This window comes from Poecilia reticulata, linkage group LG15 (assembly GCF_000633615.1).
Source record: "Poecilia reticulata strain Guanapo linkage group LG15, Guppy_female_1.0+MT, whole genome shotgun sequence".
Classification (NCBI taxonomy): Eukaryota; Metazoa; Chordata; class Actinopteri; order Cyprinodontiformes; family Poeciliidae; genus Poecilia; species Poecilia reticulata.
Genome location: NC_024345.1, coordinates 19,166,415 through 19,193,793, shown reverse-complemented (window position 1 = coordinate 19,193,793; position 27,379 = coordinate 19,166,415). Strand labels below are relative to the sequence as shown.

Below are 27,379 nucleotides of genomic sequence, written 5' to 3'. Positions count from 1 at the left end.
TCCAGAAATGTGCAGTTCTAGGCACAGCCAAGATACTGCGCAGAACCCTCAAGCTCCCAGGCCTCTGGTAGAGGACCCGAGCTCAGAGGATGAAACAGACCACCCGCGGAGGGTGAGAAGGGAATTTTTTTTTTTTTATATATATATATATATAATCATATAAATTTGAGATCCATAATCTTTTTTATTACAGTGGCAAAAAAACTTATGAACCAACCCATTTTATTCCTAGATAGAAAGGGTTTATTAAATCATAACAGAAACAAAAATGCTAGAATTCCTAAGACATTTTTTTCCATTTAAAAAATTACAAAATGAAAAAAAAGGAAGAACATTTTTAAGTTCTACCTTTTTGTTCTTTTTAAAATCTTATCATTAGTGTTTTGAGAAATAATAATGTCCTTATGTTAGATACATTTTCAAAGTTTTGTCTATTTTCTCTTCCTATTCTGCACCAACGGTTTGCTAACAGGAAAAAAAAAAGTCAGACATAGTGTCACATTTTCACACACAATTTAAGCGACGAAAAATTGAATTATTGCAAAGTTATGAATAGTTCATTACAGATAACTTGGAAAGTGTTTCTGACCTGGTAACAGTGAACTTATTATTAACAAAGTGCTGGTGTTAATAAAGACAGGTCAGCTGATATCACTCTGTCAACCAGCTGAAATCAGAGGGGCAGAACGGTTGCTTTAAAAGGGAGGAGGCGCAATAAAATCATTTTGCGTTTGTCAATCATTACATTTAAGAAAATAGATGCTGTCACCATTACTTTGCATCAAAAGAGCCTCAGGGATAAGATCATTGGTGCCAGTAAGATCGAACCCAAATCAACTATTTAGACAGTAACTTCAAGGAGAGAAATTAATTTGCTTTGTGGTGTTGGAGAATCTCCTAAAGAGGATTGAAATGAGGAATTGATTTTTCCACCAGTGCAGAGCTTGCTCTAGAAACAGCACGACCATTTCTACACACACATAAAGGCAGTGGCCTAGTTGGAGAAAGGGCTGAAAAGAAACCACTATTCTAATCTGAGCATCATTCAGGACAGACTAACGTTCTGCAGAAAGTCACATAAAGTTTCCTTCACAATATTTGGGACACCTTGACAGAGGACGGGCCCAGATAAGAAAATGAGTCCAGAAACCGCTCATGTGGGGTCACCTCTCGTCCAGAGGATGGGCTCACTAACAACTTTGGCTAAAACAATCAACATTAATAAAAAATATATACATATATATCTATATAGAATGATCAAAACATCCTACAAGGTGAACTTTACTACAAGACTCATCTGCTTCACAGAGCCTCATGTAACTGGCACATATATTTTGAATCTATTGACACTAAACTCTCATTAGAAGCACAAACGATAAAATATTAACATGATTTCTTCTCTACAGCAATAGTAAAAGTGTAACTTAAGTATTCTCAAATTAAAGCACTGATTTTCTATATATAAAAAACATTTTCTGAAAACAATCAACTGTATAAAAAAAAAATAGAAGCGACATTTAAATATTCTAAACATAAAGTTAGGTTTCCACAGGTCAGTGTCGTACCTATGACAGCGCCCAAACACATGATCACCAGAAGAGCCTCCAGCAGCAGCCGGGTCTGCTTGGACAACCCGCCCTCAGTCTCTTCAGTTCGGCTCGCGTTGATCCCCGCAGCCTGCAGAGGTGACCTGAAGCCATGCTGATCCTCCATGCTACTGTAACTACAGGGCTGCCGCGTTTACATGTTGAAGAACGGAAAAGCATTATATCTTTGAAAAAGCAAGCGATTGCCGTCTCTCGTGACCCATATCCACTCGAGCTAATGACCGTCTCCAGGTAAAGCAGCCTGGTTTTTTCATATGCCAGGGGGAGGAGAATACACACATGGAAACATGAATGTACTCTTTAACCCTTTCAAGGTTTTGGTTCTTATTGTTGTTTTGTTAGTCATTTTATGATGTAGGGAAGCAAATGAAGTCAGGTATGAAAAAAGGATAGTTTATTTTTTAGATTTTAAAAAGTATGACTTGATTTAGAAAAAAAAAACAAAACAATTTAGCAAAAACTAATATATATAGTGGTATATTACATAGTTTGCAATTAGAACAAAGTTCATAAACAACTCAGTTCTGCCAACACAGATACAATCTCGGTTCATTTATGACAAGCAATACTTAGATAAAACAACTGACCCCCATACAGGGATCTTATTAAAACATAAAATGACTGCTGACCAGACTGAACCCTGGCAGGACTATTGGTCACACACAGCATGCAAGTCCCGACGGTCCTCTAACACACCAACTGTGTGTAAGTTTGATTAGGATCTGTGGCAGGTTCGACATCGGCTGTGTTTCCATTTTCTTCTTCTTCTTCAGCTGCATTGTGAGTGGACTTCTTGTGGTTCAGTGATGAGGTGCTGCCGTGTATACTCCCAGATCAACAGGGCAGCGCTCACGTGGACATTGAGTGAGCGGATGATCCCTTGTTGAGGGATCTCCACACACACGTCCAACATCTGGAGCAGATTGGCAGGAATACCTTCCCGCTCGTTGCTGTCAGAGGGAGACAGGTGTTAAATGTTTTGACGTGGGAAAAAGTTTTAGTTAAACTCCGACAGGGTTTTGGTACTATTTTGAAAACAACAGTAACAGGACAAACTCTTAATAATAAACACGAAGCTTCAACAAAAATTTCTAAAATACTTTAATACAATTACGTTGCATGATGGGCGAATGACTGATTGTAGTGGAAACGCTCTGAAGTCCTCAGACTTGATAAGGCGTTTTACAAAGCAGACCATTTACCGTTTTTTGTTTGTCACCCTAAATAAAATCCAGTGCAGCCAACTGCATTTAGAATCACCAATTAAGAAACCGAGTCTATTTGACCGTAAAACAGAACGGCTTAAAAACTGCTGTTCACACACTCCTATTAATACTTTCAAAAAACAATACATATTTATTATTCCGCTTCATAGTGATGCACCACTTGGTGTTGGTTAATCCCAGAACACCCCAATAATACATGCTGAAGTTAGCAATTTTACAAAATGTAAATCCCCAGTCAAGCACACCTGTAGTAGGCATTGAAATTAAAATTGAGCTCTTTATGAAGCTGATTTATGAGTTTAATTCCAAGAGCAAAACAAACTGTAATAAAGCGAGAACGCACGCTGCCCCATATCGGCCGCGCTAAGTAAACATAAAAGGGTAATAAGCGCCTGGCGTTTAATCTCGGCAGTCGGCCCCGCAGAGAGGAAACACTTGTTGATGGGTTACATTCATCTGGAGGGCAAGTGGCTGAGACAATAGAGAGGCTGATGGGAAATTAGAGCCAGGCCACAATGTGCAGAGTAGAGCGCAGCTGTGAGAGCATTAAAGCGCGTGTTTACACATGAGGCCCTTACGCCAACACCACAGCATCCATGTTTGAACTGAAGAAAACAAACTGGCACGCCTGAAGCGGAGGGATTGATACTGTTCTCCCTCTGCCTCACGAGTGCCACTATCTGCCACTCATGTTCCAGCTGTATGCAGCTGCTACATGAAAGAAAATCTGGTGACCAAACTAGTGGATGTCACAGATTATAGAAGTGAAAGACTCTTGTAATCATGCTCATTGTGTCATTTTGAGTAATTCCTATCCTTCGCTTCCCTCAGGAACAGCCAATTATAGACCAGCATGCCCCGACAGGTAGACACGGCGAAGGAGGGGAGCAAAACCCCCACGGGGGCGACAACTTAACGGGTGAGAGGACACTAAAATAGCCTTGTCAGCTCTCGGCTTCAGCACTAAGAGACCCACAAGGGTGTGGAAGACAGAGACCGGTGGCTGCTCTGATGGAAAAAAAAAAAACAGAACTCTGACCCCTTTTTAAAATGTAATGTTCTTACTGCCCTCCTACCCCAGAAGTAGCAGAGTTTTTTCAGGGAACTTGAAGTCCTGGAGCTTCTGACTATTGGCAGTCTGCTCCACTCCGACGATGCAGTAACCTTCGCTCTTCTTTACCTGGAGGAAATGAGTGAGCTCCACGGGCTTCACCTGAAGGAAAACAGAGGAATATTGGAAATGAAATAAACCATCGAACTGTAAAGCATCTGCGGAACTAAAAAACAGCACAAAAGCTCAACACACAGAAAAACCTGTTTGCACAAAGATATGGACTGCAGTAAATCAGGGTTCACACAGTGTAACAATTATTCAGAATGGTTATTACTGTTGTATGCGTTATCTCCCTACGGGGATTTTCTCTTTATCTACACTAAGCTTTTCAAAAACATTCACATACCTTGAACTTGTTTTTTTTATTTATTTATTTTACATTTCATCCACAAACTTTCTTTAATTTTATTACAATTCAGACCCAACTTACTCTAAAAATCCAACCCAATCCAACCATGTGTAGTTTCTATTCGGTTCACAATAGCTGCTTTTAGAAAACTTTAGAGAACAACCCGCATCACGAAAACCAATCTTGAACATTCTGGGTTAAGAACAACAAGCTATATTTGGAGATGGAGGCAGCATCAAATTGTAAAGGCTTCAAAAGACCTAAAACTAGGGTGAAGGTCAACGCTCCAGCAGGATAACCATAAATAAACAGCCGGAGCTGCAATGTCATAGTTTACATCACAGGTAATTTAGATGATTAAGTCAAAGGCCAGATATAAATAAAACTGAAAATGTGTTCCTAATTTTTAAAATTGCGGTTCATAAATATTCTCCATTCAATCTCAATGAGTTTGCAGAATTTTACAAAGAACATCTGTTTCTTTAGCTGAGCAAAGCAAATAGAGACATATATATTTTTAAATGCAGCTCTAATTGTAGATAAAGGTGGTTTTACAAAGTCTCAACTCAGTGAAGGTGAATAAAAACGATCACACTATTAAGATCAGCATTTGCAAAAAAAAAAACAAAAAAAAAAAACAAATTAAACCATGCATCATCCTCCTTCGGTGTGTTAGCACTGAAGTCTAAGATTGTAGCTGTAATGTAGGAGAGCTATCAATACTTTTGATGGTCACTGTACTTTAATCCTCAGCAAATGTTGCTATGGCTGGTAAACAATCCACAATTCACCTCTAGCAAAGGAAGCCAAAGCTCAGCTGAAACGCTCAGGGACTGGAAGTGTTTGTCATTGAGATGGTGCAGACTGTCCAGAACCAGACCGCTCGCCCCAAATATCTCACATGTTCTGCAGAGACCTGAAACAACAGCAGCAACAAGTCAAAAAATTTAAGTCTGTTTGATGTAATTTCACTCAACATGATGGTGGCAGCATCATGGTGTGGGGAACATTTCAAAAGCTACAAAAGACTTGGGACTGGTGCGGAGGTTAGCCTTCTAGGAGGAGAGCGGCCCGAAACATATAGCCAGAGCTCCACTAAAACGGTTTGGATCAAAAATACTCATGCATTAGAATGGCCCAGTCAAAGCCCAGACCCAATGTAGTTTAAGTGATAAGGTTTAAAAAATTATATTTAGACACAAACCTCCTAAATTAGTGGGCTTGTCGATCAAGGAGGCCACCACCAGCAGGGTGCCGTGCTGTTTGCCCAGCCGAGCTGCCCGCTGAGCCGGAACCAGCTTCAATTCGGGTTCCTGATCGTTGACCCCTGACCTCCAGGGTGTGATCTTCTTCTGCACCTCAGACCAGCACTCCTCTTTATCCTGCTCGCCTGGGAAATATGACATTACACACACACACGCACACACACACACACACACACACACCCCACACACACACACAGTAAGGATAAGATGTGCTAGCCTCATGGATTAGTTACTCCTGCTGAGAGGAACGTCTCTGTACTTCGGTCTTGCTGGACCCAATCTCCAGCCTGGAGCTGACCCAACTCAGGAGCAGAATTCCTAAACGGGATTAACAGCCTTTCAGGGAAGAATGACAGCTTTTCGAACTTCCACAGTGGGATCCACTCATCGTCAGCCAACTCTGACAGACTGGGAAAAATGTGAAATATGGTCTAGAAGACAAACAAAAAAAGGAAAACAGTTGATTTGTGAAACTGTGCTTCAGCAGACCTTATGTGCTCGCAGAACAATGAACCCACCTCCATGCTGTAATCCCTGATGGGATGAAAGGCTCCGAAAAAGAAGTGTCCCTGAATCCTCAGCCAGTTCTTGTTGGCGTTTCTTAGAGAAAAACAGCAAAAACCATCTTTGAATAAGCTCATTATGTGCATTGGAACACGCTATTGCTGCGGCTGTTTGCATCTAACCCGGTGCTCTGCATGGCCTCGGCCTGGTTCAGACAGGCTGTCACCACAGAAGACAGCCCCTTGAAAGCTTCATCATCCTCTTCCTCCTCCTCTGCGAGGCTCCACACCTTCTTCAATGCCAGTAATGCATACAGGCGCACGCTGAAGTTGTGGTTGAAACACGACTGCAGGATGACGTCCAGGGCTCTACGTAGCTGCCCGACCTTTTAACAGAAACAATGAAAAACAAAAGCTGTCCAAAAAAGTTTTTAGGAATGGCACTAGAATATGGAAAGCTAAAGAGAGTTACCTTATCCTCAACATGTGGAATGATGACACTGAAGTGAACCAGGACAGACAGGAAGGTGCAGATGCTCGTCTTTGTCTTTTCGTGATCCTGCGCAACACAACATTTAAAAAATATGGCTCTCTGACGTTTCACTTTCATTTGTTCAACCATACAAGTAGAGGACGAGCTCACAAAGTTGAAGCAGCTCCAGAATTTGTCAATATGATGCGGATACTTGACAAGAATAAGAATCATCATCCATTCAATCAGGTACTTCACTGAGGCCTGGTTGCTGCAAAACCCAGCTTCAAAGACGTGGTTCACCAGAGTGGCAACAAATTCCTGCGGGCGCAGACGCAACACGAAGCTCAGATTTTATTCTAGAATCTGTTAGCTTCAGAGAAAACTGTCAGTAAACGTCTTTTTAACTCACCTCTTTGAGTTTGGGAAGCAACAGCAGCAGTGTTTGCCATGCTCTGTTTTTGACCCGATGCTGCAGGGAGTTACCATAGTAACGGACTTTGGACTTTGTTATGAGGCTGTCCTGTGGCGGTGGAGTTGAGAGAAATGGTGTGAACTGCGTTGGCTGAAGTAGTTCATGCATTTATGGCACAAATAAATCAGTAAAACTGCAATTTCAAATATTACAGAGCAAATACAAAAAGCTGTTTTTATTCATTAAACGGAAAAAAGCTATCTAAATTAACCTGGCCCAACGTGCCTTCCTTTGTTAAATAACTAATTACTGTGACTAACCTGAGCTGAGTTTAATTTCACTTGCATTTTGTATTTCATCTTTTTCTGACAGTAAAATGTGTCAAAAATAAACAAGGACAACAAATCTGGAAATTGACCAATTCTTTTATCAAAGCACTGTTGCAATTTTCTTGTAGCCATTTCCTGGCTTATGGAAATCATAACCCATTTATCTTACTGCTTCTCTTTTCCAGTTTGGTGAAAAATGGACTGCTGAATTTCTACCACAGGAAATAAGGATGTCATGCATTGCTAGTTCAGTGTTTCATGTCTAACTTTAAATATGTTTTACTTACATTTATTTATTATCAAGAGTAGCAATTTGTTTAGCAATTTTTAGATTAGTTTTACTTTAAACTCAACATATAACTACTAAGTAATAAATAATCAAACTAAATTGTTTTTTTATGTACTTACAGATCTCCTGTTAATCACTTTTGCTGGGTACGCTGTAGTTTGTTGCATTTATATTCATAGTTCTCAAAAATGACTATTTCAATATTAAAATAATATTTGAGGTGGAAAAAAAAAGATTTTCAGCTAAACCAATTTGCATGTTGCATTGATCCACTTTCCCATCCACCCAACGTGCCACTAGTACCTTTCTCAGCAGCTCCATCACTAAATCCTCCATGAGTCTCTGATGCTGCTGATCAGAAGGATCCAGGCGGCTAAGAAATGTCAGCACACATGTGCGCGGCAGCTGATCGTCCCTGATATCGCTGGGAAACAAAAGCAGCACATCAGCAACAGTGACCTCTGGTGGTGATCTTGGTAACTCGCAGCATCTGGTGAGTTAACAAGCCAGATGCGAGATCTCCATAGAGGTAAAACGCTGCTTACCTTGCAACTGCAGCATTAGCAGCACACTTTGCACCAAGTTGCTCTACATATATCTGGACGTCCAGGACGAGTCTTTGAAAGATGAAAAAAGCAATATTGTTAAAAGAACAATGAGGAACAAGAACAGAAGCCTAGGGAATGTTGCTTTGATTAACCGTTGATCTCTCCTGAACACTGGTCCATAAACACAGGCCTCGGTGACTATATCCAGGTAATTAAAAACACTAGAGAACACAGCAGCAGCCTGATCCCTGCTGCCTGGGTCATTGGGCAGCCAGGTCTGACAGCAGTGCTGAAGTAGCACACCGAAGACACCGCTCTTTGACTGAGACAGCTCCAACAAGTCTGTGAAAATCTAAACACAAACATTTAACACCATCATAGATGTGAACTTCTAACATAGAAAATAGAAGATATTGAGGGGGGGAAAAGTTGCTTTGTCTTAGTGTGGATAACCTTTTTCAGTGCAGTCGTGAGAATCGGAGCCTGACCATGTGTCAGCTGCAGGAGTTTGTGCTGGAAGGCCATGGAGACGAAGCCCTTTAGTGCTGGCCAGAAGTCATGAGCATTGGTGCTAAGTCCCTGTACAAGCTCCCAACTCAGAGTGACCGCCTGCACACAGAGATCCTCCTGATCGTGTACCAGCTACGATCAAAAACACAGATTATGAGAATGAGGGTCAACCAGCCTCAGAACTTTCTTAGTGTGATCATGTCCTTAAATTTCTCATTCTTGCTGGACTGATACGCACTTGTGGCAGCAGCGTGTTCATGAAGTTTAGCACGGGCAGCACAAGGTCACTGGGCAGCAGAGCCAAGGCCTCAACGCTGCAACTCAGAGCAGCTCCGAGGGTCTCGGACACTTGGGAAATTTCTGCAGATGTTGGAATCCCTACAGTCCTAATCAGGAAGTTTAGACAAATCCACTGGTCCCGCAAGAAGTTGGCAGCAATGCGTCCCCAGTCCTGTTGCAGGAGGCCTTGGGCTTCAAGGTCACTACCCCCCCCCAAAAAAAAATAAAATAAAATGTTATCATGGTACCGCAGTACTGAATATATATTCTTCAGTTCAGTATGGAGTCTCCACAAACCTTGAACTACCTAATAGTTGTGGTTTCATCAAGGATTTGTTAATGTTTCCGAGGGATGACTGACCCTGTGAGGAAGTCTTCAAAGTGCAGAAATAATCATTCATGGACTTCAGGGCAGAAGCAGTATCTGCTCTCATACTAACTTCTCTTTGATGCAAGAGCTCACACACTGTAGCCATAGACGCCATACTGATAGCCTTGGACACCTGATTGGACACAGATGGGACCTAAGACAAACACAAAACAGTCCTTGCTTAACTTCAGAGCAGCAAATCTGACGATGAGCACATATATTTAAATGTATACCTGTTGGGTTGGCTCAAGCAAAACTGAAAGGCTGTACTTAATGAGTTTGGGGAACGCGAACTGCTGGATGTTCTTGGGGCAGCGAGACGAAGAGCTGCACATGACGACCAGCTGCCTCAGGACACTCAGATACAGCTCGGCCCGTTCAACGTCAAAGAGCTGTCAAAGAATAAAGCATGTGCAGACATCTGAGTTCTTGACCGAGAGCACTTCTTTGTAATTGGACAGTGATGTAGAATGCTCTTCTTCCTGATTACCTCCTGCAGCTCCCCACACAGCCTCCTCAGGATAAAACCCTGGACTGGATCGACATGTTTAAGAAAGATTTGCTCAATGGCAAACATCACCTCATCCTCTGTGAAACAAGTGCAAACCAAAATGTCTTTTTGGGGTTTTACTCTTATTTATTACAAAGTTCCTGCTGTATTTCTTTGACACATTTAACAGTAATATTTTTGCCGTTTTCATTTCTTTAGGTTTCAGTTCAGCTTCTTCAGTAATTTGGCTTACTAACTCAGCTAAAATATTTATGCACTTATTTACAAAAACAGTTACGGGGCCTGAATGAATGGTGCCTACTTTTTAGTGTTCGCGAGAATTTTTGTGATATTTTACCTGTCATCACTCTAAGAGAACTACTTTGCACTTTGGAGTGCTAAAAGGTTTTGTGAATCATGTAGTACATTTTTACTTTCCAGCCCATCAAATAAATTGTTGCATTTTCTAAAACACTGAGAAAAAAGACAGGAAAGAGTCTATAAGTCTTCTTTCAATGAATTAAATCTATGTATAAATTGAATTCATTTATAGGGGGAAGATTTGAGCAGAGCTTCAATGCAAACCTTCCACTTCTTTTTGCTGACCACAAGGCTTCGTCCCAAGCTGCAGCAGTCTAAACAGGAGCTGCAGGCTCTTGTCACTCTTACGGACAGGTAGGTAGATATTGGCGTAGACTCTGCTCAGGGTGTCCAGTAGCGGAGACAGCAGTGAACACAGAATTTCACTGGTTTCTCCTCCCAGTCGCCTCCTCTCCATGTCGACACACAGCAGAAGGGCTCTTGCCAGTTTATCAGCCTCTCTACAGTCAGGTAGCCGTTCTGCCTGACCTGTGTGACAGGGAAACTGACTCTGATAAGAATCGCATGCAAATACATCACATCTATAGATACAATTCTTCTCTGTATCGAAAACACTCCCACACCAGACTCGCCTGTGCTTGCTGGAACACGAAGATAAGCAAGCACCTCTTGTTGAACATAGGCTCTAATGGTTCCTTTTTGTGTGGGATCATCTGTGAAATCGCCGTCCAGAATTCTGGACTTGAAACTGCATTCATGGTCCGACAACCAGATGCACAACTGTCACAAGTACACGAAGTGATAATCAGTTGTTGCAACTATTGTAATACAGCATTTGAATATACTTAAGAGTGCATATGTGGGTAAGGAGCAAACCTCATTCCATAGCTCTGTCCCTCTACACAAAGACTCATCGGCACGAAAATGCACCAGGAAACTAAACACGTCGTCTACAGTCACTTCGCTCTGCAATTAAAAAAAAAAAAGATTAAAACAACTTAAAACTTAGTTGGATTTTTCCAAGTACCCAATACAACTAGTACACATAATATGGAAAGCAATGAAACTTGCTTCTGCATAATATTTATTATCGCCAGCTAATATTTACACTTGGTTTAAAATTAAATTTTCAGACTTTTAACATGTTTTCACAATTGACTTAAAATAATGACTTACTATGAAATAGTTACCAGGACTGTGAAAGTCATTTGTTTATTTTTTTTCAGATAAGTTTTTCTTTCTAGCTGCATCAGCTCCTAAAATGTCAAAACAAACCTCTACCTACCAAAAGTATTTCGTCTTATTTATTTATTTATTTATTTATTTATTTATTTTAAATATGTTTCTCATACAACAATAATTATTTTAAGGATATTGCTTTTTATTTTCAACATTCTACATCAACGTCTTCATCGTACCACATCTGTCAGAGAGAGGGCGCTCTTTAGTAAAAAACACTGTGCGGCTCCTCTTAGCAGAACCTGATGAGTGATCATGGTGCAGCGCAGCACCTCCCTAAAATGCAAGGGACAAATGCTGTAAAATCAGTCTCATCGCCTAAAATAACGTGTCCAAAGATAACCTCACTACTTACCGCAGAGCAGATAGGCCGCTGATCTTCAGCAGAGGACTTGGAGGGAGATGTGAAAGAGCCTGACAGATGAAGAGGAGCGGCACGGCACACCAGTGCTTGGAGCTGAGCTGCTGAATCAGCTGAAACAAAACACAACCTGCAGAGCAAACACAACAGCTAGAAATAGATTATGAAATGTGATTCATGGATTTGCATTTGTTTCCCAGCTGCACCTCTGTCCTCCGATGGCAGGCTTGTGAAGAAGGTGACCAGGAAGACCTGGAGTTTAACCGCCAGCTCAGGACAGTCTCCCACACTCTGCCCTGGTGATCTATATTTGACAGAGGCTGAGTTAGATAAAACTAATATGAAACGAGTGACATAATCTCCAGAACTTGGAGAAAACAAGACAAATTTAAATCCTCACCTACAGAAAAGGGACGTTTCAGACAGAACATTCATAAAGGAACCCACGACAAACTGCAAGAGCAATGCACCAAAAGAAGGATTTTAAATGGAAGGAAAGAAAGAAAAGGAAATTATTTATGTGACATATGATGACTTGAGTTGCCTTGCAGCAAATACCTGAGAAAAGGCCGCAGCAAAGGCCGGCTGCTGAAGAACCTGCAGCTGAAGCAGATGGCACACTCCTTCTCTCATTAAGGATTTATTCTCACTGTGGAACATGCGCTGGTACACACACAGCAGCCAGGACGGGTGGAACAGGCCTGACCCTGCAGCACCGGTCAACAAACTCAGAGTTAGCTCACTATAGTGTTGATGCACGTTAAGTGTTTTTAAAATCTTTCGTGATTACGTCAATAGATTAAAAGGTTTTAGAAATGCAGACTTGATTTTTGCTTAGCACCTTCAAGAAAGCAACACAGAATTATTGACAAAACATTCCAAGTTTTTATTTTTATTAGCCTTAGCTCGTTAAGAATAGCGCACTTCTAGCATTAGACAAAACTTGATACATACAATAATGAAGAAAAAGGCAAGTCATTTGTCCAAAGATGACGCAGCGTTCAAACAAGTAAAGCTTACCTTCACTATCATTCACTGTTGCTTGGATTAACGTGTCAATTCTGTTTAAAACTGGCCGAACAACATGAACCTGCAAAGAGGGACACAGGGAGAGGCCGAGGATTGTTTGTATTATAATGTCTGAAAAAGGCTGTGACACAACAACTCTGTAGAACTTTCTACCTGATTCTCCTCCAGCGTTTCCATCACCAGAGTGTAATCCTCCCAGAACTCCCTCAACGGTTCGCTTTTGCTGGGGGCCCATTTGAACAATGTCTCTCCTACAAAAGAACATTTTGTTTTAGCGAACTGCATGCCATTCTCAAAGATGAGAGTACTTTGCGTTACATCGATTATGTAGAAGAACATATCGTCTGCTGAAAGGTGGATATACAAATAGAGAAAAAAAGCTACTTGTTTTGCTGCCATTATATAAAACAAGTCAAGAATGTCACAAAAGGTACACTTGATTTTCTTGTGTTGTAAGGCCAGCCTGTTGCTTTTGCAAATAACTTGTCTATTCAAGTAAACTAGCTATGTTAGAAAAACATAGCTAGCTTACATAGCTTTTTAAAATGCAAAATGTAAACATTACTGCAGAGTATTCCAACTGAATCTTCACCAGCTGAGCTTTAAATACACTAAAAAATGAATCTCTACTCAACTGCAGAGGCGCAACAAGAAAACTCTGCCTTTTCCACTGTTGCAAAGGGTGATTTAATCAGTGAAAGTATTTCATTTTTATAAGTTAAATGTTTTTCCATTTTGCCTGCTTCCAGACATTTTCTCTCCATTATGTTTTACGTGAAAAGCAAAACAAAAAATACGTCAAATACGTCGCATAACTTATTAGCATGTGATTTTGACAAACATATGAACAAAAGCTGGATGGGTACTCTGTATGTTACCCTCCTCTGATGTAGAAGAACGGGAATCAAAGCCATCCTCTTCGGATAAAGCTGCGCATCTTTTCAACAGGTACAGTGCCCTCTTGCGTGCCACGCTGTCCCTGTGCGTCAGTCCGTCCTGACAAATTATCCAGAACTGAGGACGCAGACGTGGGTCGGCCTCGCGGCACTCGGAGGAGCTGGGGGTGCGAGACCTCAGGAGGTGGTCTGACAGGACGGTCAAACACAGCAGCGTCCTCTCGGTGACCACCGGCGTTCGCTCCGTGGAGTGCCAGCTGCAGACATCATCCAGGATGCGCTTGAGGATGATGTTGGACCTCGCATCGCTGCAGCAACTGAGCGAAGTTAAAATGATCCTGACCATTACTTTGGACACCAGATAATCGGGGAGCGATCTGACAGAGGACAGCGCACAGTTTAAAATGTCGAGTGTGAGTTCTTCATCCGCTGTCAGAAGAGGCATGAGAGCAGCCAGGGCTTCAGCAGCAACCTGCACACCGAGAGCCCTCGGCGTAAGCGGCTCCTCCTCTGACATCCGCTGTAAAGACGGCAGGATTGATAAAACCACTCTAGTCCGCACGTTTCCCCCGCACACACCCACGGAGACACCGAGCAATCTGCAGACAGTGGCCGTGCTCTCTCTGCAGCGCGCGTCATCCCTCGCTTCTGTTGAGAGTCGGCAAAGAAATGGCAGACATTTCGACCAAATGACCGACTCAATTTTGTCACGAATGCCACTTCTGTTTACACTCGTCAGTGGAGTCTGAACCGAATCGGAGTCGGTCAGAAACGGTCCTAGAGCTTCGATGAGAGCAGTGAGCGCCTCGACACGATCCGTCCGCGGCCACGAATCCTCCGGCCAGCACAGAGATTCAAACAAAGTATCGTAATTAGGAGAGCTGCTCAGTACCGCCTGAATCAAAGCGGAAGACATTGTTTATGAGTTAGGCTGATAGTGCCAAGCATGTAAAAGATACGACAACCGGCTTTTTACCAGACAAATGGCACAGACCGCACGTTTTCCCAATAAGAATGTAAACTTCCGTAAACGTAATCCGGAATTCTCGCGAGAGTGAAATGAAACACTCGTTCTATAAATTATGTAAACAACTGCTGATGTGTTCCTTGGTATTTTAGTTGTATTAAGACATTCAAAAATATTCAAGCTCGTGTTTTCACCATGTACTCAGTTTTTTTTGTACATACCTGTATGAAATGAGCTATTCAATTTGATTATTGAAAAGCAGACATAACGATTGACGTCTGCTGGTTATATTTTTTTCTTAAAGCTAACACGAGATTTAAAATTAGAATATTACATCAGACCATTAAAATAAACATTAATGAAGAGGAAATTGAGCTTACTGAAGTGTTTAATGTCTGCATATATGTTATTTTCAAAAAGGTATGTGTGCGTCATCCGAATTTATCTCTAATTTAGCAAATATGACGATATGTGCATCTGTTAAATTCTTTTTCTATGGGTCACATGCAGTTCACATCAGTGATATATTAAAAAATAATTTTAAAGATTTTACCACATTACGTTTACGTAATGTGGCAATATCTAATATTAGATATCTAATATTCTAAGTTCTTTACACTTCGAATATTAAAATATTAAATCAAAAATACTGGATGTTGAAATGCTGAATTACAAGGTTTTTTTTCCTATTTTCAACTGCAGAAACAGTTACATGTGAAGCATTCTAGAACTCTCGTCAAATAGTCTTCTGTTTTTAGGTAGAATATTTCTAGTGATTTAAGATGTTCACTTTAATATCATGGCAATTTCCTACCAGCAGTCAATTGTGGTCCATGGATTTTACACATATGTAGTTTGAGCCTTGGGATTTGAATTTCTTTGTGAACTTACACCTACTGTCCAGTATGAGACAGTGTATGGAATGACAAGAATCCTACAGTACACCGTCAACACCATTTACTCTCCAACTGCTGCCTGTAATGCGAGAAAAACTACACATGCATCATGAAACAGAAATACGAAAATCCTTGTATAATTTCATACCATGAATATTTTTTTATTTTTACTGATATAAAAGATGTTTTTTTACAATTCAATATATAGAGTATTTGCAATGCAAGGCTGTTTTTAATAACTGTTTGGCATTATGTAAATGTGTATGCGTTTCATGACAGAACATAAATCAAAGTGGCTCATATTAGCTAAAGACTTCACTTTGCACCAATAACCAAGGTTGTGACAAAATTCAGAGGGAAAACCAAAGGCTCTTTGTTCTGGGAGAAGTTACATAATACAAAAATGCTTTGGATCCATACACAAAAAAAAAAAAAAAAAAAAAAAAAGTACTTGTTACAAAAATAGTGCTTCACCAAGAGCACATTTGTCTTGCAATTATGGCAGACAGAACACAGGACAGACTGGAGATACTTTAGATTAAGGCACTGCCATTTGTGAAAGGTTAAGGTTGCACATTTGTAGATTGTTGTGAAACTGAATGAATGGAAACTGACAAAAATCTATGCAAAACAGCATATCATAAAAGATAAAAAATACAAAAGTTCTACATCAAATTTGATTACAATATTAGACCAAAAAAAAAAAAAAGCAATGCGGGTGGGCTGTTGGTGTTAAACGTACAATTGCAATGGAAGGATTAAAAAAAAACAACAAAAAAAAAACTGAAATTCTGCACAGTTTAAAGAAAGACTTGAGAAAATGTTCATATGGTGGTCTTTACAAAAGACAAAAAATAATCCATGTTTTTAATAAATGATTTAAATGCATGTCAATAAAATAAGAGCAATATGTACAAAACATCATGAATAAATATGGGCGGTTTATTTGTTGAAATGTCGCCGTTTTTGTTTCCCGCCATTGGAATCACATCTTAACAGAATTTCCACATCTTGCCTCCAATATGAAATACAAATATCCCTCATGACGCAAAACACAGTCAGAATGCCTCAAAGCTCCGCTGCTCTCTAAATGATGGAACACTTTAGGCATATTTCTCATGATCTCAGAGTATGAATTCCAGGAACTGTTCATCACTTAAAGTGTCCAGGGAGAGGCAGTTGGTCGACCTGTGGCCATAGAAGGAGGGTTTGGCTTGGCAGTGCAGATAGGGGTAATAACTGGGATCTACTGATGTCTTTGTGCCTGGTGTGACGTCTGGGAGCCCAGAGATGTGGGACGAAACGGATGGCACAGCCATTCCAGTGGGTGCAGAAGGTGGGCAAGGACAGACATCATCCAGGCTGTGGCGATTGGGGAAAGTCTGCGGTCTGGACTTCAGGATTGATGAGAAGGAAGAAGAAACTGATGTTAAATGAACAAATGTTGGAAATACAATCCAACACGAACTAAAGGCGTGTTGGGTTATAACATTTCCGAGTGATTTTTTTTTTTTTTACCATTTTCTTCATGGGCAACAAAGCATCTTGATCAGCATGTTGAGGCTGCCTTTTGTATTCTGTGGAGCACACATGATTTAAATTGTCAATATTGATAATGATGAAAGGGGACCGAGTTTCAGAATAAAAGCCGCTACTTTTACATAATGTGGAGGAAGACGTGAACTTCACTGATACCTGGTGATTGAGTCTTTGCAGAGCGTCCGGCAAAATCCATAGACACTCCAAGAAGATCAGCCAGCTGGGACATTTCGCAACGCTCATCGACAAGAGCCTCCTCTGGGCTAACAACTCTGGCCTTGATCGCTAGAAAACAGCATACATTTTAAGTAGGCAAAATAATTTTTCACAATCACAAATCTAGGAAAAAAAGTTTGAATTTAATAGTAAGGTTTAATAGACATTAAAAAAATAATTATAGAAAAAAAAAAAAGAAAAAAAAAACGGTACAGTGCTTTGAAAATTCATTAGTCCGCATACACAATTCTGTCTTTGCTTTACTGTTGCAATTAAACTTTTCAGGTCATTAAATGAACTTTTTTTTATCATCATTATTATTAGAAGCAGTTCTCAAATGATAATCTAATTTACTAAAAAGGCCTAAAAGCCATCAGAATCAACCTGGCCATGTGTGAAATCTAATGCTTCTTAAACATAACTGGTTTTCTTCTAGGTTTATATCTGGGTCGCTGTGTGGCTCCTAGATGAGGCATTAATGCACACTTGGAGAAATTTTGGAACGCTAGTCTGGGAATTCATTCATCATTGTTCCACGTTTCCTCTATTTGAGGTTAAGGGTGATTTTCTGATGTCATAAATCTTTAGCCTTAGATATCAATGACTCATCTGTTTTTGAATTTCAGCTCATTGGGATATGATGTGTTGCATATTTTAGCCAAATTCATGCTAGTGATTTCTTAATTTGACAGGTCTGGCAGTAATCTGACATGGATGTGGCTAGTAGCATAGGACCAGATATTGTGCTTTGTTACAATTAATTTATCATTTAACCTTTCCACATAAGGCCAAATTGGTCTAGATAGCTCCTCAACCCCACTTATAACAGGGTACTATAATTGAAAACTGCATTTTGAATTTAATAAGGTTATCTTTGTCTGATACGAGACATTAAAGTGTGACAAAGAGCAAAAACGGAAACAAAAAGAAACCACAAATTTTGTGAAAACCTTTTACAAGCATCTTAAGTGCTTCATGTAAAAACAAATCCCACCTCCGTCTTGTTGCTCCTCTCTTCGATCTTTACTGCCTAGGTCAAACTCAGAGATGGAGGAGCTGTCCTGGCTGGTTACTGAGCTCAAACACTTCTCCCCGTGTTGTAGACCCTCTTCCCCCATGGAGGTCATCTCTGTGCTGATGCTGTGCTGGCGGGCGTCCGCTTCAATGCCCGAGCTGCCAGTGGAGCGTCGAGACAGACCAGGGCTGCTCTCGCTGCCCGGCGGATCCAAATCCAGGTCGTCACTGATGTAGGACTCTCTGTAGCGCTTCTTCTCTAAAGATCAAGGCAAGCGACATTGAAAGTTGTAAAGCCAAACATCTAATATGTGCTTAAGTAAGTCAGACTCCTTTTTCAGGTCCTAAATACTGAGGACTGTACAGCGGCTCTACCAAACAGCGCTAATCCCACACGTTATTCTCTTTACCTTTGCTTTCCTCCACCTGTCGCAGGTGTTTGAGGGCCGGCTGCAGGCTGAGGTAGACCTGGTGGCTGTTGCTCAGATGCAAGAGGAGGTGTCGAGAACGGAACGACGAGCCGGTGTAGTAAACCAGCTTCCTGGCCGATGGCAAGCCATCTGGCTGGATCTCAAATTTCTTCCCCTAAATGAGACAATGTAAAATTAACTGCGAATATCCATTAAAATAATTACAAGGAGTCCCGTTACTCTCAAAAGGGAACAGAAACGCGCAAACGAGAAGCGTCCGCACCAGGAAAGTTAGACGGCCGACATTTGACCAGGGGAAGTCGTACAGCAGCTGTCGTATGTTGTTCACTTCCTGCGGAGACAAAGCAGACATTTAATTAGCAGCTTTTTGAATGTGGAATTATTATTATTATGGAATCTGCTTTAACGTCTTTTAGAACAAGTGATGTAATTTTATTTGTTTTGATGCCATCTGGACTTTAATAAGACCAAGAGATTCTCCAGATATCTCACGGTCTGTTGGCTTCAAAAATCAGTCGGGCCTGGTGGCTAATCGCTAATCTGCCCCAGATTGACAGATCAAACAACTGACAGGCACAGCAGGCGGCTATCTCTTAACGGACTGCTTAGTGGCAATCCCACACATTCCTCGCACAGCTAGTCGGGGGGTTTATTAGGACCACGGCTACAAAGGAGAACGTCTTTGAGCCAACACAGAATCGGTTTTTGTGTACACATGCGCTGACGTACAAACTGCGCATTAATAACACGCACCTGATAAACCTGCATTCCTCGCAGGGTGAGACCAAGCAGCGCTGTTCCTTTCTCCTCCTTTCTGTCCTGAAGGAAAGAATGATGAGATGTCAGAGAGGCATCCGAGCTGCTCAGATAAGATAACTCTTTCACAGCCAAACCTCCCTCTTAGGTCACAGAGAGAAGCAGAGCCGATGCTAACATAACATTTCAAGCTGCCGTCTATTGTGCAATAAATTGATCAGGTTTCAAAATATGACTCAGCAGATAAGTTGCTTCAAATGTGGAAGATGACATACTGGAAACGCAACGGCGTGAACCTTTTACTCTTCATAAGAACAGGATTTCCTGAACCGAGTCAAACTTTCCTGGCAGTTGCTACAACATTCTGGAAATGTTAGATTCCATAATCCATGTATGTTCATAAAATTGTAAAGAAAAAAAAGAAAAAAGAAAAAAATCACAATTACACTAGAAGTCTGGACTGGATTATCTGGAAAACCTTGTTCCATACTTGTCTAGAATGACTAAATATCCAATTTCATCCTTCTCAAAGCTCCGAGGAAAACTTGAACTGAATCTTCAATCCAGTTGCCCAATAATTCAAAGAGTGACACCCATAAATCACAAGGATTCCCTTTAAAGCACCGTGATGAAGTGTCCTGACCTTTTGAAGCCTGTAAAATGTGACGGGGACATCCTCCAGTTGGCACGCGTCTCTGATGAAGGAGAAAATGGCATCACGAGTGGACATGCCCCACAGCTCCTGGTGCACTTTGGGCCCGTGACAGAGAAGGTACTTCACCCCACGTTTAGCTATGATCTTCAGAAGGAAGGTGGGACACGCATAGCTGACATTTAGTGCCTTGCAAAAGTATTCAGACCCCTTGAGCTTCTTCAGACTTTGCCACAAACGTCTTTGACCAAACAACCCAAATGCAACATGCTACACTTTGATTTTTATTTATTCAAAAGAATGGCGAGAATCGTGCATCATTTTTCTTTCACTTAACAATTTTGCAATGCTTTTTGTGATAGTTTATCAAATTACACCCTAATAAAATACACTGAAATGTATAGCTGTAACATAGTAAAAAATAAATAATTGGGGGTGTTTGAAACTTCATTTTCTACAATAATATTATAAATGTTTATACACAGGTTTTTTTGTGTGTGTGTGTTTCTGGCAGATGTTAGTACATACCCAGGGGGGAAAGTAGTCCTTGGGTTCAAAATAGGAGGTGACCTCCATGCCCTCCCTCTGCATCGGGCAGTCACCGAGGTCAGCCTGCAGAGCGTAACCTGCCAGCTGGAAGTACACCTCCTCCTGCTGACGACATTCAGAGCGCCGGACCCGCTCCCGCAGGTCAGAATAGTAGAGATGCCGCGCCTTTCTCTCACTGGTGCCAGGAAAACAAGAACAGTCCCCCACCATAACAATTTAGATATCAGTCACAAAAATGACAAATGTTGATGGAAAAAAAAAAAAAAAAGTCATGAGCAGAAGTGGGGCGGGAGGCAGTGCACGTATTGGACATACCAAAAAAGTCTTCCATTTTCAACATAGAATTGCACTTTAAGGAAGAGCAGTAAAGGGATTTGTCTCTTGAGTGTTCCCTGGGGAGGGGAAAAAAAAAAAAAGTAGAGAAATATTACAATAGGGTTGCATGTCTCACCACATAAAAAACAAAAATAAATAACAGCTTCTATAATGTCTTGGCAAATAATAATCTTCTGGGGCCATTTACAAACAGGTAAACTTCATCCACTCCAATTATATCTAGGTGATTTCTTGCACTTATTTAGGGGTATCAAAGTATGTAACTATAACCCACACCGTTTATATTTTTAAAAAATATATATATTTATTAAATATATAAATTTCTTTCCATTCCACAGTGAAGTACTGCTTTGTTCTGTGAAGTTTGTGTTTGCAGCGTGACAAAAATGTGCAACATTTTAAGTCATATAAAGACTTAGCAAAGCAACAATATGTCCTGCTCAACTGTCAGGCACAATTTAGTAAGTAGGCCAAACAGAAAAAGGGCAAAAAAATAAAAAATAAATAAATTACTGCAGGTGTTAGCCGCTTTACCTTTCCTGAATCTTGCCTCCACTCCTTGGAAAAGTATTTGGCCAGTTTCTCTTCCATGTCTAAAAATATGTGTTCATTGTCTAGGATGGAAATGGGGGAAAAAAAACAATATCAAAGAAAAGGAGACAAAAAAAAAAAAAGAATGACAGGCTATAAAAATCTACCCCCACACTAACTAGAGTCATTAGAGTGATAGAAGAGCAGCCCGATATGGCACATTTGAGATAATCAACCCAGGAAGCTGCAACCACAGTGGTAATTTATGTGGAATCATCTTCTGCCAGGTTCTCTGAGTCATGACTTGGACAATATTTTTTTTTTTCTCCCGTTTTTGTTCAACGGTGTGTAGCCAAAACACGCTCGTCAAGTTATTTCACAACTTGTTCATTTAACCTCCCATCTCCTCATTTCCACTCTGACTCACTCAGACTCCCTTGCCTCATATTCCTCATCGAGGCCCTTTGAGTAACAGCTGAATGAGGCGGCCTGTGTCATGACAAATCCATTCCCGACTCCCACCCTCCTCTTCCCATCATCCTCATCATCAACCCGTCCCTCCTCAGTGAAGCAGAGGAATGCAAGCGTGCATTCCAGGATTAATGAAGTTAATATTGCAGGAATCCAGGCCCGAGTGATCGCTGAACCAACACCGCAAAAACAAAAGGCTGCTTGTTGAAGTGGTGAGCCGTGCAAGATTACCGGGGCATTTCCACGCACTTGTAAAACGGGAACGCTGGAAAACAGAAAGTTCAGGTCTTTGCTCTGCGGCTAAACTGGATTACACCGCTACATTGCGCAAACGTGGAGGGCAGAATGGCATTTCTTGTTTGAGCAAAACGGCTTAATTGTGGACAGGTTGTTTCTAAAGTTGCATAAACAACCGACAGTGGAGCAAGCCATTGTCGCGTAGCGTAAACAGGAATAAATCAGGCTGTTGATGGTCATGTTTTCTCAAAATACTTTTGTAGGAGTTGGGTGTCGAAAGGAAACTTACCTCTCAGTACTGTGAGGCCAAAGTAGTGCATCTCTTTAATTCCGAGAAGCTCCGCAATACTGTTAAACACATCCTGTCCGGTAGACTTTAACTGAAGTCGGTGAGTAAGAAAAACAAAAACGCAGAATTCTGTATTTACTACACATTCACACTGAACAAATCACCGTGTAGACACGGGCTGGTTATTGGCATCAAGGTACGCCAAACTTTTAGAAGCCAACAACTTTGTAATTGGTCAAATTCCAATTTCTGAAGTTTACAGGTTTTTGAAGAGATGCATTTTCTCTGGCTGTGTGGCGTTCTGCCCCAACCCCCACCTGTTGCTGAGCATAGCTAGGAAAGTATAGGAGCTTAAAAAACAAAACGACTCTTGCACTTTCCCCTTTGTGTACAAGCAAGCCAAATTAGGTCGTTTAGAAATATTTCTGGACACGTACACAAAAAAAAAAAAAAAATATGGCAAACTATAATCAACATGTCTGCACAACTGCAGGTTAAAACGTATACCAGTCTGTACCATAAACATGTTTACATGATAACTAACATAATTGTAACTGTAATAATCTGTACAGTGTTCCATTTCACTAGAAATATTTGTAGCATTTCTTTGTTTTTAATAAACTTTAGATTACGTTCATCGCCGCTAGGTTATCCTGCAGTAATTTCAGATTTAATTAAAGCGCAGCTTGTAATCTGTGCCACCTTTACTTTGTATTCTGTCCTGAGAGGCTGTGTCAACAGGATGGTGGGTGTGGCTCTCCTACAGGGTCAGGCCAGATTTGCTCCAGAGGGGTGGGGGGGATTGAGATGGCTCTCCTATGGCAAAAGTGACTGTTTGTGGGGAAAAAAAAAAAAGCTCTCAATTCTACCCAAAACAAACTGGCTAATTAAAATGCCCAAATTCAGCTTTTTTTACATATATTTTTTAAATCTAGAAAAGATCAGAACAGGATGACATTGTAAGCAATGAGAATGCTAACTTAATAAGCAAAGGTTTACTCGTACAACACCTTTCAGAGAAAATAAAATCCATGAGAATCTGAGAAATAAATAAAGCGATGACAAGAAGTAAACTTTAAATAACCAAGGACCAATGAAATGTATCCTTAAAGGCAAGTTCTCAGTTTTTAAATGGGACTGCCATTAGATTTTGGTTTAAAGATCTGAAGCCTCAAGTTGAGTTATTGAGGATTAAATTTAGGGTCTATTTATTTAATGTTTTTGCTGATGTGTATACATTAGGATCAAATTAATTACTGGATGTGATTAAAAAAAATTGATTTGCAATAATCTATGTTTTATTTTAGAAGATGTAGAATATATTGCAGCCTTCTTGCTAAAAATCTATAATTTTTCTATTAAATGTATTTCTTTACAACAGGTTGTCGCACCTTAAGAATATCATACCAGCCCATGTCTATCACTGTGATAAAACATGTCCATCACTGTGATAAAACAAAAACAAAACCCATCAAAATATGGAGATTTAGATTCAAAGCTCCATTGAGCACCCACCCCGATACTGACGTCCAGCTGGCTTTTGTTGGGAAGGAGAACGCAAACGGTTCTCTCATGCTTGGTAGGTGTCGACATGTCTCATGTGGGTCTGTGACAAGTTCCGTGTCTGAAATGAACCGTTTCACAATTGTTTCTGCTTCTGGCTTTCGCTTTTTATGTGTTCAAGTCAAGTTCAGCCATATTGCATCTAGTAAAAGAAAAATACACAAATAGCATGACAATTAAAGAAGCAATAGAATAAAGAAAAACACATAATGTAGTGCAGCAACTGTTGGATGTTCAAAAAAAAAGCAGCTGAATTCAGAAAACGATCAACTCACGTGTGATCTGATGTACTAATATGGCATCACACGTCATGCTCCGTGCTAATGTTGAAGCAGTTTATGAATTGTCAAACAATGTTAAAACTGGGGCTAATCAAATAATCCAATTTATATTTTAGCTATAACTAAATTACTCCGCATATTTTACTTTTGTCACATGTAAAAGGCAGATGGAGGAAAACTGGAATACTGTGCAATGCTCTTTTAATATCCTGCACTACAAATATGTTTGTTGTCTATGAAATGATGTCCACAAAGAGAGAGCAATTGAGATTGTGTTCCCTTCTATGCAACAGGAAACTACCTTCTAACCATAAATGTTTACATTAACCAGAACCATCTTAGAAAGAAAGCTTAAAAAAGTCAGTCTGTATGTAAATAATCTATATATGTTTCCCATATAAATATGACACTGTACCCTGTATTTTAAACAACAATTCATGGCATTTCATTGCAACTGAAAAAGCAGGTGAGATGATTAAAACAATACCAACATTTAAAAACATAAAAATCCCATTTTTAAAAAAATGGAAAAGATATGGATATGAAAAAAAGAATTGTCTTATAATGTCTGCAAGCAAACGTTTCCCAGCAACAACACGCACTTATGATAATCCTGATATTAACTTAATTTAATGTGATTTTTTCCAAAAATCAATCAGTCTAAAATAATCCCCATCTGGGATGTCTAATTATCCGACAAGCTTTTTGTCGTCGTTGTTGAATTGGGTAAAATGAATCCAACAAACTTGAATTTAACATGGGACTCAACAAATTTTAAACCATCTGTAAAAGAAGCCAAACCACACAAGCATACCAATACTTAACAGTAAAATAAATTCTTCACACGTGAATATCTTAGATTCCTTGCACAAGCTGCATTTTATCCTTATAACAGTTTCTAGACTGGAAATGTTGGAAAAAACTATGTTGACTGTGTTTGTAGTGTACCCAACATAAAATCAGAAATCATTTGAAGTCGTTCTTCCAACAACTAGGGTTAATATATTTTGCCTCGTGGGGGCCCAAAGCCCCAAGTGGTAAGTCTAAGAATCATTTAATCAGGTTAATTACTGCTGTGCCCCGACTCTGATCCTCTTAAGCCCCACTCTGACCAAAAAAATGAAGCAAAAACAGAACAGGGCCCTGAAAGGGGGGTGGGGGGGGGGGAAACACACCACTTCCAAAACTAATGCTTCCTCTTGTGTAAAAGATCTATAGATAGCTGCAGTTAATTAAGTTGTATTTATTTATTTATTTATGTATGTTTGACACCAAAAGACCTCAGGAGTTGAGTTTACAGGAAGATACAAGACGAGATTAATCTACAGGAGAAAAAAGGAAACATTAAAAAGAGGTGTTGCCAGTGAGAATAACAAGCTGCGTGAACTACCAGAGCAAGTTTTCTTGGCTTACAGGGTCCAACTGAATATGATTTATAAACAAGTTCAAACACGGCCTCGCTGATGACTGGGTGTCGACACAAACAGACATTAAAAAAACCAGAAATTCCAGTAGCATGAACTCAAGGAAGAAGTACTCAACTTTAAAATTAACATTGGAAAAAAAAAAAAAAAAGCCAAAGTTGCAACACTAAGTTCATTTCCACACTGGGAATCAACTTTAAAATACTTTTTTTTTTTTTTTTTTTTTTTACTTTAGGTAAAATTACTTTACACTTAACATATGGATCTGCTACTTGAACAGACTCAACGTTTAAATCCAAGAAGGTCGAGAGGTTTCTCCAGGAAGGCACCAGCTGTTGGAAATTATGTTTTTAAGTTGCAAAAAGAAAGAAAGAAAACAATCTGATATGAACATAGACTACATTTATGTATTGGATAGCATTAAATTATGTCTGAAAAGAGAATAAACCTTTGCCGTTATTGCATTTAGCTGCAAAATAAATAATATTCAAATAAAAGTCTAAACTGCTCAGACCTGGCATCACATGAGAGCCTTCATCTGTATGCATTAATTCCCCTCCAAGACGGTTATAATCCTGACCTCTGAGCACACTGCTGCTGGCCCGGGGGAAAAAAAAACCCAACAACATCGCTTGTCTGCAATGTGCAACCTCTCTCAGGTTTGAGGAAAACCCCACTGGAAAATATAAAAGGGGGAATTAGCATAAACAGGGGAACACCATGTACATTCATCCCATTTTAAAACAATGGCGTGAGCCAGATTTTCAGCTTGAGGGGAGCGGGTTGGCATATGAGTCCTGACAGGCGTTAAGAGTGTACAGCTTTGTAACATCGTTTGTACTGAATGACTCCAATATTGTGTTTTATTTAAGGAAATACTTGTAGGCAACCGACGCAACATCCCTAAAAGTTTCTGCCAAAGTTATTTACTCGTTTTACTAGTTAAATCACGAATTATAAATCTGGAAGGGGAAAAAAAAACACAACAACAAAAAACCCCATTCTGCTCGTTTCTATTTTTTTTTTAAATTTATTTATATATATTCTTTTTTAAGTTTGGTTACTCATATACTGCAACAAGTGTTGTACAAATAGTTTAACGAATAACTTACTCTTACAGCAATTACTGCCAGAGGCGAAGGAGCCCAGTTTGTCCACTTGCAGGTATTTTCACGGCTTGATAAAAACGTTTTTAATCAAAGAAATTATCAACAAAAAACTACGACAGTTTTACTTCTTGAGTGTTGTACTCCACCTTGCATGTGTATGCCTGCGTTTAACCACCCTGAAGCCCAAACGTTTGAGCGACACCATCTGGGATTATTTATGGGGGTGTTGAATGGTTCTGTCAGAAACTTTTTTTCTCGCATGTTACGATTTAAACCCCCTCTTTTAGTACATTTTCGGTTAAAGGAGTCCATAAGAGAAAAACCAGCATGTTAATTAATGGGCAAGGTTCAATTTATTAATATTTGAAAGAAGTAGTTTTTCATTCTCTCCCCCGACTTGGGTGGTTTGTGAGATGTGCTAATTAGAGGCCCAGGCTCTACAAGAGCAGTAGGGGCATGTGTTACGCAATTAATTTGAGTTAGGCCATTATTAAAACATTTAAGAG

General features: G+C 40.1%; 3 protein-coding genes across 7 annotated transcripts in view; all 3 read right to left on the bottom strand.

The window, feature by feature from the left end:
- LOC103477028 (5-hydroxytryptamine receptor 1D) overlaps window positions 1-1,882 on the bottom strand; it is a 4,458-nt gene extending 2,576 nt beyond the window's left edge. For both annotated transcript variants that reach the window (XM_008429871.2, XM_008429872.2), the window contains exon 1: window positions 1,566-1,882. In XM_008429871.2, coding sequence (XP_008428093.1) covers window positions 1,566-1,713 — 148 coding nt within the window. In that variant the 5' untranslated portion in view covers window positions 1,714-1,882. The remainder of the gene's footprint in view (window positions 1-1,565) is intronic.
- A 104-nt stretch (window positions 1,883-1,986) lies between these two features.
- Window positions 1,987-15,045, bottom strand: tarbp1 (TAR (HIV-1) RNA binding protein 1). Of its 2 annotated transcripts, XM_008429870.2 has the most exons (30): window positions 13,595-15,045; window positions 12,870-12,967; window positions 12,708-12,777; window positions 12,246-12,394; window positions 12,088-12,140; window positions 11,894-11,991; window positions 11,682-11,817; window positions 11,506-11,602; window positions 10,964-11,053; window positions 10,720-10,867; window positions 10,352-10,615; window positions 9,767-9,864; window positions 9,510-9,668; window positions 9,347-9,430; window positions 9,204-9,280; window positions 8,866-9,109; window positions 8,571-8,759; window positions 8,270-8,469; window positions 8,115-8,186; window positions 7,873-7,993; window positions 6,949-7,059; window positions 6,708-6,857; window positions 6,537-6,623; window positions 6,248-6,450; window positions 6,080-6,161; window positions 5,821-5,992; window positions 5,501-5,686; window positions 5,088-5,212; window positions 3,910-4,046; window positions 1,987-2,557 (listed from the first exon to the last, which is right to left on the bottom strand). In XM_008429870.2, exons 1-30 carry the CDS (start codon window positions 14,526-14,528, stop codon window positions 2,377-2,379), a joined length of 4,815 nt encoding a protein of 1,604 aa, XP_008428092.1. In that variant the 5' UTR covers window positions 14,529-15,045; the 3' UTR covers window positions 1,987-2,376. The 2 variants fall into 2 exon arrangements, with proteins under 2 accessions (XP_008428092.1, XP_008428091.1); XM_008429869.2 differs by having other exon boundaries at window positions 9,204-9,430.
- A 567-nt stretch (window positions 15,046-15,612) lies between these two features.
- zgc:172136 (FERM domain-containing protein 6) lies at window positions 15,613-27,046 on the bottom strand. Of its 3 annotated transcripts, XM_008429868.2 has the most exons (15): window positions 26,877-27,046; window positions 26,279-26,440; window positions 24,012-24,201; window positions 22,497-22,587; window positions 21,503-21,582; window positions 20,948-21,024; window positions 20,612-20,807; window positions 20,075-20,230; window positions 19,429-19,494; window positions 18,938-19,006; window positions 18,655-18,829; window positions 18,225-18,503; window positions 17,171-17,299; window positions 16,994-17,052; window positions 15,613-16,869 (listed from the first exon to the last, which is right to left on the bottom strand). In XM_008429868.2, exons 3-15 carry the CDS (start codon window positions 24,087-24,089, stop codon window positions 16,600-16,602), a joined length of 1,725 nt encoding a protein of 574 aa, XP_008428090.1. In that variant the 5' UTR covers window positions 24,090-24,201; window positions 26,279-26,440; window positions 26,877-27,046; the 3' UTR covers window positions 15,613-16,599. The 3 variants fall into 3 exon arrangements, with proteins under 3 accessions (XP_008428090.1, XP_008428088.1, XP_008428089.1); XM_008429866.2 differs by lacking the exon at window positions 26,279-26,440; XM_008429867.2 differs by lacking the exon at window positions 26,279-26,440 and having other exon boundaries at window positions 26,883-27,046.
- Between the last annotated feature and the right edge of the window lie 333 nt (window positions 27,047-27,379).